Here is a 13014-nt window from a genome sequence, read left to right as displayed (position 1 = left end):
TTAAACAATATTTATCTCCGCCCGTGTTTTGTTTTTCCCTTTTCTCGCTATTCTACCTGAGACATCCCATTTCATTTAAGAGCTGTTACCTGACCGGCCACATCTGACTCAGTGTTGTGCAAAAGTCAGACCCAGTAGAATCAAGCCCCAACACAAGTAGTATAAACCCAGAAAAATATCAGTCAGCAGGGTTATGACAAGAGAAAAATTAGGCTCATGATCTCAGATAAGACCTGGGCAATGTGCGGAGAAGGGGCAGCAGGTTATTGTCGGTGAAACAGTGTCCATTGGGTCAGTTTCCATAGGGCATCCTTGAGCTCCTGGTTCCTCATGCTGTAGATGAGGGGGTTCACTGCTGGAGGCACCACCGAGTACAGTAATGACACCACCAGGTCCAGAGATGGGGAGGAGATGGAGGGGGGCTTCAGGTGGGAAAACACTCCAGTGCTGAGAAAGAGGGAGACCACGGCCAGGTGAGGGAGGCACGTGGCAAAGGCTTTGTGCCGTCCCTGCTCAGAGGGGATCCTCAGCACCGCCCTCAAGATCTGCACATAGGACACCACAATGAAAACAAAACACCCAAAGACTATACAGGCACTAATGACAAGAAGTCCAACTTCCCTGAGGTAGGAGTGTGAGCAGGAGAGCTTGAGGATGTGGGGGATTTCACAGAAGAACTGGTGCAGGGCATTGCCCTGGCAGAGGGGCAGTGAAAATGTATTGGCCGTGTGCAGGAGAGAATAGAGAAACCCACTGCCCCAGGCAGCTGCTGCCATGTGGACACAAGCTCTGCTGCCCAGGAGGGTCCCGTAGTGCAGGGGATGGCAGATGGCAATGTAGCGGTCATAGGCCATGACGGTGAGGAGAAAATACTCAGCTGAAATAAAAATGAGAAAGAAAAAGATCTGGACAGCACATCCTGCATAGGAGATGGCCCTGGTGTTCCAGAGGGAATTGGCCATGGCTTTGGGGAGCGTGGTGGAGATGGAGCCCAGGTCCAGAACAGAGAGGTTGAGGAGGAAGAAGTACATGGGGGTGTGGAGGCGGTGGTCGCAGGCGATGGCGGTGATGATGAGGCCGTTTCCCAGGAGGGCAGCCAGGTAGATGCCCAGGAAGAGCCCGAAGGTCAAGAGCTGCAGCTCCCGTGTGTCTGCAAACTCCATGAGGAGGAACTGTGTGATGGAACTGCCATTGGACATTTGCTGCTTCTGGGCAGGGGGACCTGTCCAAGGAGGAAAAGGAAGTGACAAACTGGGAGAGACTACTCTGAGGAAATCCCAATGCCATTCCTCACAGAAATCCCCCTCCCACAGCTGAATGAGGAATGACCCAGCTTATTCCCAACCCCACAATCTCAATGACACGCTCCCTGATCGATTAAAATACTGCTTCGACACCTCCTTTCCACGAGGACACATCTGGGGCAGGACTCCCAGAGTCAGAGACAGTAGAGAAACTGACCCGCTCCCCCACCCCAACTCCTGAGATGCAGAGTTCAACAGAGGAGTGGGGAAACGAGGAGAAATGCCTCTGTGCTCTGAAAAAAGGAAGCGAGGAGAGGGAGTCAGACAGGTGTGCAGAGAAGCCTTCTTCTCAGTGACAGTGTCTCCAGACAGAGACACTGCAGGACACTTGCTTTTATGTTGTGCATTACTTGTAAGACAATCACACTTCTCCTGGACTGGAGGTGCAGCTGCCGAGAAGGCATCTCGGGCTCTGGACCCTGTGGCTGTGGGGCGGGCGGGAGAGGAGAGCAGAGGCTTGCTGCGGAGAAGTTGTCTGAAGTTCAGGGGATGGCGGGAGGTGCCGGGATCAGGTCAGGGGGCCCGGGCATGTCTGGCAGCAGCTCCCTCTCTGTCCCTGCCTGTGTCTGGGCTGCCAGGAGCTGCCCCTGCCTGGAGCTGCTTCTCTGCCCCCAGGTCTCCCCCTGCCAGTGCCCCAGAGCCCATCCCACCCGCTGTGTGCTCAGCTCTGCCCTGCAGACCCCTCCTGGCAGCACAGCGCTGTCCGGGGGCATCTCTGGGTGTGTGGGGGATCAGGAGGGGTTCAGGGAAGTGCTATCGAGAACGGGGGTCTCTGTGCCTTCTCCACAAAGGAGAAATCCATTCCCACCTCCCACTGCCCACCCAGCAGCTGAGAGGAGAAATCCCACAGCACAGACTTGTTCCCCTTCAGGGGAAAGGTGCCTCGATGTCCTTTTTCAAAAGGACTCTGTGCAAATGTCCTGGGGGTGATGGGGATCTGGAGCAGCCCTGACCCACACAGGTCCATCTCAGCAACAGAAGGCATCTGCCTTGCTCACAGTCACTCCTTCCACCCACTGCTTCTCCCCACAGAAGCTCCATGGGAACTCCCCGGGCAGGCGGAGAGCTGACCCTGGCAGAGTCCCTGCCCCGGCACACAGCTCCCAGGGTGCAGGGACCCTGCTGGCAAGGACAGCCCTGGCCACCACTGCCTGCACACCCCTACGCACACCTCCACAACCATCCCCAGCAGAAGGCAGCCCTCGGGCCCTGTCCCTCTCACCGGGCAGCAGGGAAGCCCTGCTCTGGAGCACATCCTCCTCCTCTACAGCACTGAAACTGAGAGAGTCCTCCTGACAGAGCCCAGCAGCTCTCAGATGGTCCAGCTTGAGGAGATTCCTCCAGGAACTGGAGCTGCATTGCCCGGCACCCCGAGACTTACCACGCAGAGGGCGGTGAAGATTTCTGCCCCAGTGAGCTCTCAGCACCCCCCACTCCAGACTGTCTTTAAGCTCTCTCTGCCTCGCAGGTCTCCCCTCTCTGCCTGCAGGCAGTGCCCCCAGCCCTGCTCCTGGGCAGAGCTGTCTCTCTGCAGCGCTGCCCGCTTGCCAGGAGCTCCCTCCGGCCCAGCAGCCCAGCCCAGCTCAGCAGCAGAGGACCAGCCCACGCTGGCACTGCCTCTGTCCCCTCTGGGCTCCCTGGAGGTGTCCCTGGGGCTCCAGGGGAACCGCCTGTGAAAAAAAATGATGCAATCTCTGATGTTCCCTCCCTCAGCTGTGCAGAGACACTTACTTCCAGCAGTGTTATTTCTCCCAGCAGAAGAAGAGCTGGCCATGAGTACCCCATCTTCTTGTCCCATCAGTAGCACACACGGGGTCTTGTACTTATAGTACCAGGAATCCTTATGGCAAGTCCCCAGCTGCCTTGTGCCACAGCTGGGGGGCTTTAGCCCAAACGAGCAGCAGTGATCTCAGCCAGGGGCACAGACAGGAGGAGCTGGAGCCGTTCCTGTGGCAGACAGAGCTGTGACATGGTGGCAGAGCTCAGTCCAGCTGGTCTTCAAGGACAGCCTCCTGCAAGCTCTGCTATAGTCCAGATCGTAATTCAATCTAACCTAATCTAATCTAGGAGAATCAAAGCCACTGTGTGGCCACTGCTGAGTTTCAGAGAGCAGGTGGAGCTATATCGGAGATTCTCTACATCCTCTTTGCCTCAGTCTGCCCCAGCAAGGTTTCCCAGGGCTCTGAGACTCGGGGCAGGAATCTGGAGGAACGCCACCAGCAGTGGATTGTTCCCAAGTCACCTTAACTAAGACAATCCTTACCAGTCTTTGGGACAGGAGGGGTGACAGCTGAGGGAGATGACAGGGTAAGCCAATGTCCCAGAGTTTTCAATGATACTCCGTAATCATTGAAAGGCCATGGAGGTTGAGGGAGGGAACATAGAGGGACATAGACAGGCCAGAGGGATGGGCCAAAAGTAATATCATGATGTCCGATAAAGAGAACTCTGAAGTCCTGCCCTTGAGGTGCACTAACCCCGAGCAATGACAGAGGGCCGGGGCGGTGTGGCTGGGTGGCAGCTTTGCGGGAAAGGCTCTGCTGGTCCTTCAGTTTCATTAGGCAAAACAGGAGCCCAGGGCAAAGAAGGCCAACAGCATCCTTTGCTTCTCATTCCATTCCCTGAAATCTCGAGTGCTTCTCTTTTATTCTCCTAATACCCTCCCAAAAGAACAGCCCACCTGTGCTGGTTTGAGGTGAAACAGAACCCTTTTTCTGTTCAGTAATTTGACTTTGCAGCCAAGCCTCCTCGAACTAACTGACTTCTCTGAAATTTAATGCATATTGTCCATAAGCTGTTGGCTCTCAGAGTGACAAAACCTGATTATCTATAATTGATGCCAAGGCATGGTATGCAGAGAGGCTCTTGCTTAAACTTTTTGCTATAACAACCAAGGGCAGCTCACTTTGTTATATGCCCTGTTGGAGGGTCGGAAGCAGTAAATTGTAGAGGGGTCACACCTTTGGATAGGAGCGGCGATGAGAAGTGACCCCAAACTGACTAACTTATCTAAACTGACAAGTCCTTTCTCTCTCTCCCTCCTCTCCTTGGAAAGAGAGGTGAGGGAGAGCATCTGTCGTTTGTCGCAGTGGCCAGGCCGGCCCAAACCACGACAAGAGTGAAGGAACTGCACTGTTGGACTAAAGGCAGTCCTTGCTCCTGCACACAGAATTCCAGCCACAAGTAGCTCTGTGCTCATTTAATATTTGGTTGGCTGCCTCGAGGAATTGTCCCCAACACATCCTTGGCTGGGCTCAAACAGCATTTTGTCTGGGAAGCTCTCCTAATGAACAGCCTCATCCCAACTTCATTGCCTGGTCTGTAAACGGAGAGGCAAGCCCTGCAGTCAAAGTGGAAGGTTTGTGGGTGATGGTGGTGACTGAAATGACCCACACTGCATCTTTGGTGTGGCTTTCTGGATGCTCAGAACCAATGGACCTCTGAAGGAAAGTCAATCTGGAATTGGAGCTTACGGAAAACACATTTAAAACTCTTTTCTACTGAGTCCCTTGGAGCAGCAAAATTCCTGTTAGTGTTTGCCTGTGTAAAGGCTGTATGGGAAGTGCACAGCATAAAACAGACCACGCAGCTTGAGCTAAAATATGCGTTAAGGAGGAAAAGGATGTTACAAACTCAATAAGCAGGTGATTGAACCAGGGCAATGCCCTAGGAGATCCCACTGTCTTAAAGTAGCAGATCCAACTTCTCCAACCTGTCAAGTTTACGTTAGTCATTGCAAAGTGAAAAAGGAAGCCGGTGCCATTGGAACCCTGTGGTGTGCCATGTATGATTCACAGGATCTCCTGAGAGAAATGGATGACGAGGTAAAGAATGTGAAAAAAAGACACCCATAAATTGAAGGAGGAGGAATTTCCCAAAATAAAGACAATCATCTTAATCAAAGTTTGAGAGGAAGATCTCAGGGTAAACAGGCATAGACCCTGGTTACAAATTAAACAGCTGGACTTAGAAGTTGGACAAGCACAAGATTTAGAAACAGAACTAAAGGTTTTAGAAAATGAGCTACAGTAAGCTGGAACAGCAGCTCAGCTTCCAGCAGAGTAACATATAGTCATGAACAGAAGTCACAACCAATGCAGCGTACTCCCATCAGTCTGGGAATTCAAGAGTATGTCTTGGACAAGATCCATAGGGTCTACTGGGAAGGCCCAGGTTCTTGTGGGCTGGCACCAGGGATCCTGGAATGCTTGCCAGCAGATTCTCACACATCGGAAGTGGCCATTGGGAATAGGAGAAACTTGGCCCTCTTATTAGCGGACACATGAGCATGCACAAACACTCTTCATGTATGGCAAACTCAGGCTGAATAACTCCAGAGTAAGACACTTGGAGTGGCTGTGAGAGAGCCCATCGTCTTGACCCAAGGTGGGAAAATGTCATCTTCCAAGCAGGGCAATGAAAGGGATTAATGTGAAAAGACCCATCAGGTCAACCTGCAACGTAAGGGAAAGCAAATTTCCCTTTTCTAAAAAGGACAGAAGCACCTCCCCCTTTCGAAACCAACATAGTTGCCACCACTGCCATTCTGCAGTTTTAACTGCTCCACACCATAGACTCTGATCTCAGCACTGACTTTATCACAATAACTATGCATGAGCACTGCAAAGCTTAAACATAAGATGTGCCACCCTGTCTCTGGCAACCCGTGGGGCAGAGGAGAGGGAAAAGCCAGTAACGGGGTTTGGATGTTGAAGGTGGGGTCCAGCAGAGATGAGAAGTCAAGGGAGTGGATGGGGAGAGATAGGCAAAGGTGAGACAAGTTCTGATTTGATTGTGAGGCCACTACTGTTATAGGAGCATGACTGGCTGGCAGCTGGCCCCAGCAGTTTGGGGACAAGAGGTTTATCACAATACCGCTCTTCCCAGCAGAGCCAAGATAGGGGCAGAGGGAAAGGGGAGCGGCAGGCCAAGGGGAGATGGCTGGCATGGTGATGCTTATGAGGGCACTTCCACAGCAGCAGCCTGGTTGGCCCTCAGGAGACATGCTGGCCAGCAGGCATGCTGAGGTCATCCAGCACATCAGAGACCCCACCCAAGAGGAATTCCATCCTTGGGGAGGGGGTGAGACAGTTGGAAGAGGCCCACCTGGGTTCTGATCCTGGGCGCACCTCTGTTACAGCAACCTGACCAACCATAGCAGACAGAAGGGCAGGCAGGGCTCATGGCCACCAGGCTCAGGACGAGCCCTGACACTGGGGGAATATCTTATCTCCAGGTTGAACATCCCCTCTTTCACCCAACACTTGTCTTTCATCCTCTTAATATGCACCAAATTGGAGAGCCTATCTCCGTATTTTATGACCTCCTCCTAGGTTCTGACAGGCTGCAAGGATGTCCCCCTAAGCCTTCTTTCTGCTCTTGACCTTCCTTGCAACCATTGGCTCAAGGGGAGCTTTGCCTTCCTAAAAACAATGACGTCAACAGAGATAAGTTTCTTCCTTGTAAAATCCTTGCTGTCACCTCCGGGCAGCTGCTTCATGGCCCCTGTCAGAGTCAGCCTCGTCCCTCTACTCACCCAGCCTCCCTGCCCCCCCCCCTCCCCCCCCAAATGCATCCTCATCACGGATGCATGAAGAGGTTTCTAGGGCAATCAAAACCACAGTCAGTGGAGAGAGGGAAACAAGGGTGGGGTCTTTGTGTGCTGTATTATGTTAGTGTAAGATATCTACCCATATAGACACACCGCAAAAACGGATCCTTCCAAGAGCTGGTCTGACACCTTCCATCTATCCAGAACCTGGCCCCGGGATCCCCTCGTCCCCCTGATCCCCCCCCCGCCACAGACAAGCACACGCTCACACAATAGCTCTCTCCAGCATAGAGTCAAAGAATCATTGAGGCCGGGAGCCAGTCAGCGTCCACCTTCTCTGGGCTGCCCCTTCATGCTTCATTTTAGTCAGGACCTCCTTTCTCACCCATGCCAGGCTCCTGCCAGCTTTGACAGATTTCCTGTATGATGGGGTGGACTGTTCTGGAGCTGCAAGAGTTGATTCTTGACTATCAAAGAGCTCTCTGCCCCCCTCTTCTCCGCAGGGCCATATCCCATGGGATTCTTCTGATCAGGTCCCTCAGAAGGCCAAAGCGTGCTCTCCTGAAGTCCTGCTCTTGGCCTTGTTCCCTTCTTTCAGGAGCCTCAACTCTACCTTCTCACCCCTGACTGTGACATCCCTGACATTGGGAGATAGGAATTTTTTTTTCTCCACTCTGGAGCAGGCACGGAGACCCCAGTTCTCGTTAGCGTTTGTCTGAGCCTCTTCTTATCCTCTTGGCACGCAGAGATGTCCCTGGGCAGTGCCCTGCTGCCAGGAGGGATCTGCAGGGCAGAGCTGAGCACACAGCGGGAGGGATGGGGTCAGTGAGCACTGGCAGGGAGGAGATGTTGGGACAGAGAAACAGCTCCCGGCAGGGACAGCTCCAGGCAGCCCAGACGTGGGCAGGGAGTCGGAGGGACCTGCTCCCACAAACACCTTGGGAGAGGGCACTTGGGCACCCTCCCTGCCATCCCCTGCAGTGCAGACACCCACTCTGAAGGAACGCCCTGGTCTCCTTTTCCACCCAGCAGAGCCCAAAGTTACAGTTACTGCAGCGTACATATTATTCTCTTTAAATTTTAATACATGAAAAAGGAAGAGGAAAACACCCACGAGTACCCATTTTAAAGAAAAGATTGTTCTAAGAGTGTCACAGAACGACTGGCAGGAGGGGCGAGGATGGGGGGAATTTAATGTTTAAGGAATGAAAACGCGTTACAGGTCTTTCTGTTTCTGAGAAGTCCCATCCCCAAGTCTTTAATCACATTCAAATTTATCAAGACGGCAGATTACCAAACTGAAATATCATACTGGGTAATACGAAACCATTATGATCTCTGAGAAACAGGCACCTTTGACTAGATTTAAAAGAATTTAAGACTTCTCTAAGAACATTGCTTACATATATTCACCATAAATGTTCTACCGTAAAACTTCAGTACTGCCCTGATATGGTTAACTTGTAGTACCAGGGAAAAAAATACAGTTAGAAATGAATGATGAAATGATGCTCAGTAGCACTTGAATGACAATTTCTTTGGTGTAGAAAAGAAGTCACGTTAAAAAGAGATTCCAAATTGTCATTTAGATAGAGAGAAAACTCGTGTGCAAGATGGCTTTCAAGGGCCTGCGTAGATTATACCTCACAGATACACTCTTGATCCAAAATGTTGCTGGTGAGCAGTTTCTGCAACTGCCACAAAACCAGTTCTCCAATGCAGTGGAGTAAAACAAGTTGAAGACAACATTAAGTCGCCCAAACCACTTTTTCCTCAAATTGCCCTTCCGTTCTGTTTCTGTCCCTTTCAGCGCTCTCCACCAGCTTTCAAAGACATCTGGCAAGTTTGTTCTTTTAAGATATCCTCCCACATTTCCTCATCGTTTTACCTGTCTGAGCCCAGCGCGGCCTCTGCTCCCTCTCTGGCACGCAGCGCTGCCAGGCCTGACCGGTCACTATGGCCATGGGGACACGGCACGCCGCCCCCGCCCAGCCACGCCTCACATGCATTGTGACAAAAGGCCTGTCGCCGCCCCAGGCCGCTGCTGTCCCTGCTGTCCTGTGACCTGTCCCCGATGGGTCTCCTGTCCCCCCAAGTCTCTGGGGTCCCTCCTGTCCCCCAGGGGCCTTCATCACCCGGAGTCACCTCCCGGCAGCCCCTGGGCCAGTGCTGGTCCTCCCCACAGCCCTGTGCACATCCTGCCACCCCCTATGCCTCTCACCGCCTGCTGGCCCTCCTGTCACCCCCTGGGCTGTCACCCCCTGGGCTGTCACCCCCGCTGTCCTCTCCTCTCTGCAGCCAGCCGGGGCAGATGCAGCGGGCTTTGCCCTGGGGCACCCGACTGCCCACGCTGCAGGGCCAGCCAAGGCAGGGGACATCTCGGAACTCTGAGAGCACCTTGGGGCAGGGACGGAGAGTTCAGCCAAAGAGGCCAACGACCACCTCTGTTTATTTCCATAAACCAATGCACTTCCCAACCGCGGCACACACACAGTTGCTGCTTGAACTCTGCGGAGGAGGACGAAGGAGTCAGGAATGAACCGTCAAAATCAGGATGTGCCCCAGGAGACCATTTCTTGCTCTCTCAATCACCACAGCTGCTGCTGACACAGCCCTAGCGCATGGAATCCTGCCTTGAATGACGAGGTCTAGCTCTGCTGGTTGATATGCTGAAGCTTGCAGACGTTTCTGGGAACACTGCTGATTTCTCAGCCTTCCTTCCTAGGAAAGATGCTGCAGCCCCTTAAATCAGCTTTGGGGCCCTTTGCTGGAAGTCCTTTAGGAGGTCAAGAGCTTCCTTGCACTGGGGAGCCGAGCACTGGACACAGTACTGCGGATGTGACCTCACCAGTGCTGAGGAGAAGAGATAGGTCACATCCCTCCAGCTGAAGACAATGCTTTTCCTAACACAGCCCAGGAACCTCTTGGCCTTTGCTGCAGCAGTGCATTGATTTTGGATGCTTGTGCAATGCCTCACACAACTGTGGCCTGGGCACTCATAGAAAATACATACCTGATCATTTCCATACAGTCAGTGTCAGTGTGTGTGCCTTCAGAAACCATGCACGTGCTAACAAGCAATGGGATTTGGGTGAGTCATGTGTTTGTACAATGAATATGAACTACAAATTCATAGAATCATAGAATCATAGAATTGTCTAGGTTGGAAGAGACCCTTGGGATCATCGAGTCCAACTATCTACCCTAGTCTACAAAGTTCTCCCCTACACCATATCCCCCAACACCATATCTAAACATCCCTTAAACACACCCAGGGATGGTGACTCAACCACCTCCCTGGGCAGTCTATTCCAATGCCCGACCTTGCGACCTTCATACCCTTGCTTAGGTATGATTTCAACAGTTTCAAGCAAAGTCTTAACTGTCAACAATGCTGAGTTTATTTTTTTTGTAAACTAAGACAAAGCTAGACTTTCTTTTTTTTTAAATACATCCCCTGTGTCCCCCCTTCCACTCTTCCTCGCCCAGCAAGACTGCAACCTGCTGCCTCCTGTTCTGCGGGTCGTGAGCCATCCATTGCAGAATGGCCTTGAACACGGCCCCTTCTTTCCCACTGAGATCCTCCTTCTGCAGGACGCGCTGGAGCTCGTTGACAGAGATCTCCAGAAACTCTCTCGATACCCTGGTCACCCTTTCCAAGTGATGGGGGATGAACGCGTGGGCTGCTTCCCGCAGGTCAGGACAGTAGTAATACTTGGTGAATCTCCAGAGGCCGACGCAGTTCTCCAAGCACAGCTGGGACTTTAAGAACTCGCAGCACAGTCTGACGATGCCCATGATGTTGAACTGGTCGGCCGCTATCAGCAAACGTTCAACGTTGTTGGCCGTGACCGGTACTGTGCCGGTGTAGGCGTACTCGATAATGAGCCGCATCATTTCAGGTGAAGTGCCGGGGATTTTATAGACGACGTTCCCAGCATTGCTCCAGCGGGTAGAAAACATAGCCCTGAAAAAAGCAAAGCAGTGCTGTGGGAAAAGCATCTTTGCTGCGTTAGACCCGGACCCTGTTATGCCCTGTGCCTCCTTCCCGGGGCACCAATTTGGGCACGCGCTGTAGCCACACTGGGAGGCCGTGGGGTTTATTAATTCATGTGTTACAAGCCGGTTGTTTTAACAAGGAGTCACCGCCTCTGTTTTAGTTGTTGCTGAATGATTCTTATACTAAGTCACAGACTTTTTCAACTTCCTGTAGAAGGTGGGGGGGCACAGACAAGACAAGCTGGCCAAAGGTATATTCCATCCCATAGATGTCATGCTCAGTGTATAAATGGGAGTCAGCCTAGGGTCAGGGATCCATCATCGCTTCTCTGGACAGGCGGAGCAATTGATCATTGGGTGGTGACAGCAATTTGTGTTATATCACTTTATCATCATCATCATCATCATCATCATCATCATCATCATCATCATCATCATCATCTTTTCTGTTATTATTCTATTAAACAATATTTATCTCAGCCCATGTCTTTTTTTCCTTTTTCTTCCTTTTCTCCCTATTCTATCTGGGACATCACATTTTATTTAAGAGCTGTTATTTGTCAGGCCACATGTGGCACGGAGTTGTGCAAGGGTCAGACACAGTAGGATCAAGATTCAAGACAAGTAGTATAAACCCAGAAAAATATAAATAAGCGGGATTATCACAAGAAAAAAAAGCAGGTTTGTGGCCTAAAATAAACTCTGGGCAACGTGCGGAGAAGGGGTGGCAGGTTATTGTCGGTGAAACAGTGTCCATAGGGCCAATTTCCATAGGGCATCCTTGAGCTCCTGGTTCCTCATGCTGTAGATGAGGGGGTTCACTGCTGGAGGCACCACCGAGTACAACACTGCCACCACCAGGTCCAGAGGCGGGGAGGAGATGGAGGGGGGCTTCAGGTGTGCAAACACGGCAGTGCTGACAAACAGGGAGACCACGGCCAGGTGAGGGAGGCATGTGGAAAAGGCTTTGTGCTGTCCCCGCTGTGAGGGGATCCTCAGCACAGCCGTCAAGATCTGCACATAGGACACCACAATGAAAAGAAAGCACCCCAGTGCTAAACAGACACTAACTACAATAAGCCCAACTTCCCTGAGGTAGGAGTGTGAGCAGGAGAGCTTGAGCATATGGGGGATTTCACAGAAGAACTGGTCCAATGCATTGCCCTGGCAGAGGGGCAGTGAAAATGTATTGGCCGTGTGCAGGAGAGAATTGAGAAACCCACTGCCCCAGGCAGCTGCTGCCATGCGGACACAAGCTCTGCTGCCCAGGAGGGTCCTGTAGTGCAGGGGATGGCAGATGGCAACGTAGCGGTCGTAGGACATGATGGTGAGAAGATAAAACTCTGCTGAAATGAAAAAGTCAAAAAGAAAGAGTTGAGCGGCACATCCTAAGAAAGAGATGGCCCTGGTGTCCCAGAAGGAATTGGCCATGGCTTTGGGGAGAGTGGTGGAGATGGAGCCCAAGTCGAGGAGGGAGAGGTTGAGGAGGAAGAAGTACATGGGGGTGTGGAGGCGGTGGTTGTAGGTGATGGCGGTGATGATGAAGCCGTTTCCCAGGAGGGCAGCCAGGTAGATGCCCAGGAAGAGCCCGAAGGTCAAGAGCTGCAGCTCCCGTGTGTCTGCGAACTCCATGAGGAGGAAGTGGGTGATGGAGCTGCTGTTGGACATTTGCTGCCTCTGGGCAGGGGCACCTGTCCAAGGAGGGAAACAGAGTAAGTCAATGGAGACTTCTGTAAGAAAAATGAAAGCCATTTCCCGTAGGCTCTGTCTCTGTTGAATACACTCCCTTTTCATTTTCCAGGAGACCTTCCTCACGTCCATGGCTGGAGCTCTGATTGGCGTTGGCTGCCTCTGCCGTGAGGAGCAGGGCGCTGCCCAGTGGCTGCCGAGGGGTCAGCCCTGCTCTGCAGCAGGGAGTTCATAGGGAGGGTGGTGGCAGGAGCCAGTCCTGGTGTTCTGCTTTGGCTGAGGAACCCACACCTAATGCAGATGGGCTTTTCAACATCTGAACTCTCACTGCTATGGAACAGGGATGGCAGAAGGCAGTTGGAGAGGCTTGGGGTATTTTAAAGCTCCCCCATCTCACCTGGGCACTGTTCTGGGATGTCAGAAACCCTCAGCATTTGTGCTGCACTTCAGGAGAACAGAGTGAGTGCTGTG

General features: G+C 52.2%; 1 protein-coding gene across 1 annotated transcript; it reads right to left on the bottom strand.

Moving 5' to 3' along the window:
* Positions 1–263: 263 nt before the first annotated feature.
* On the bottom strand, positions 264–12522 carry LOC309684342 (olfactory receptor 14L1-like; the record flags this gene model as incomplete). The annotated part of the gene is made up of 2 exons (XM_082500271.1): positions 264–1199; positions 11632–12522. 2 exons carry the CDS (start codon positions 12520–12522, stop codon positions 264–266), a joined length of 1827 nt encoding a protein of 608 aa, XP_082356397.1.
* Between the last annotated feature and the right edge of the window lie 492 nt (positions 12523–13014).

The sequence above is a fragment of the Vanellus vanellus genome (assembly GCF_965231255.1).
Source record: "Vanellus vanellus genome assembly, contig: HAP1_SCAFFOLD_53, whole genome shotgun sequence".
Classification (NCBI taxonomy): Eukaryota; Metazoa; Chordata; class Aves; order Charadriiformes; family Charadriidae; genus Vanellus; species Vanellus vanellus.
Note: the sequence above shows the minus strand (reverse complement) of the source record. Positions and strands in the feature narration are given on the sequence as shown.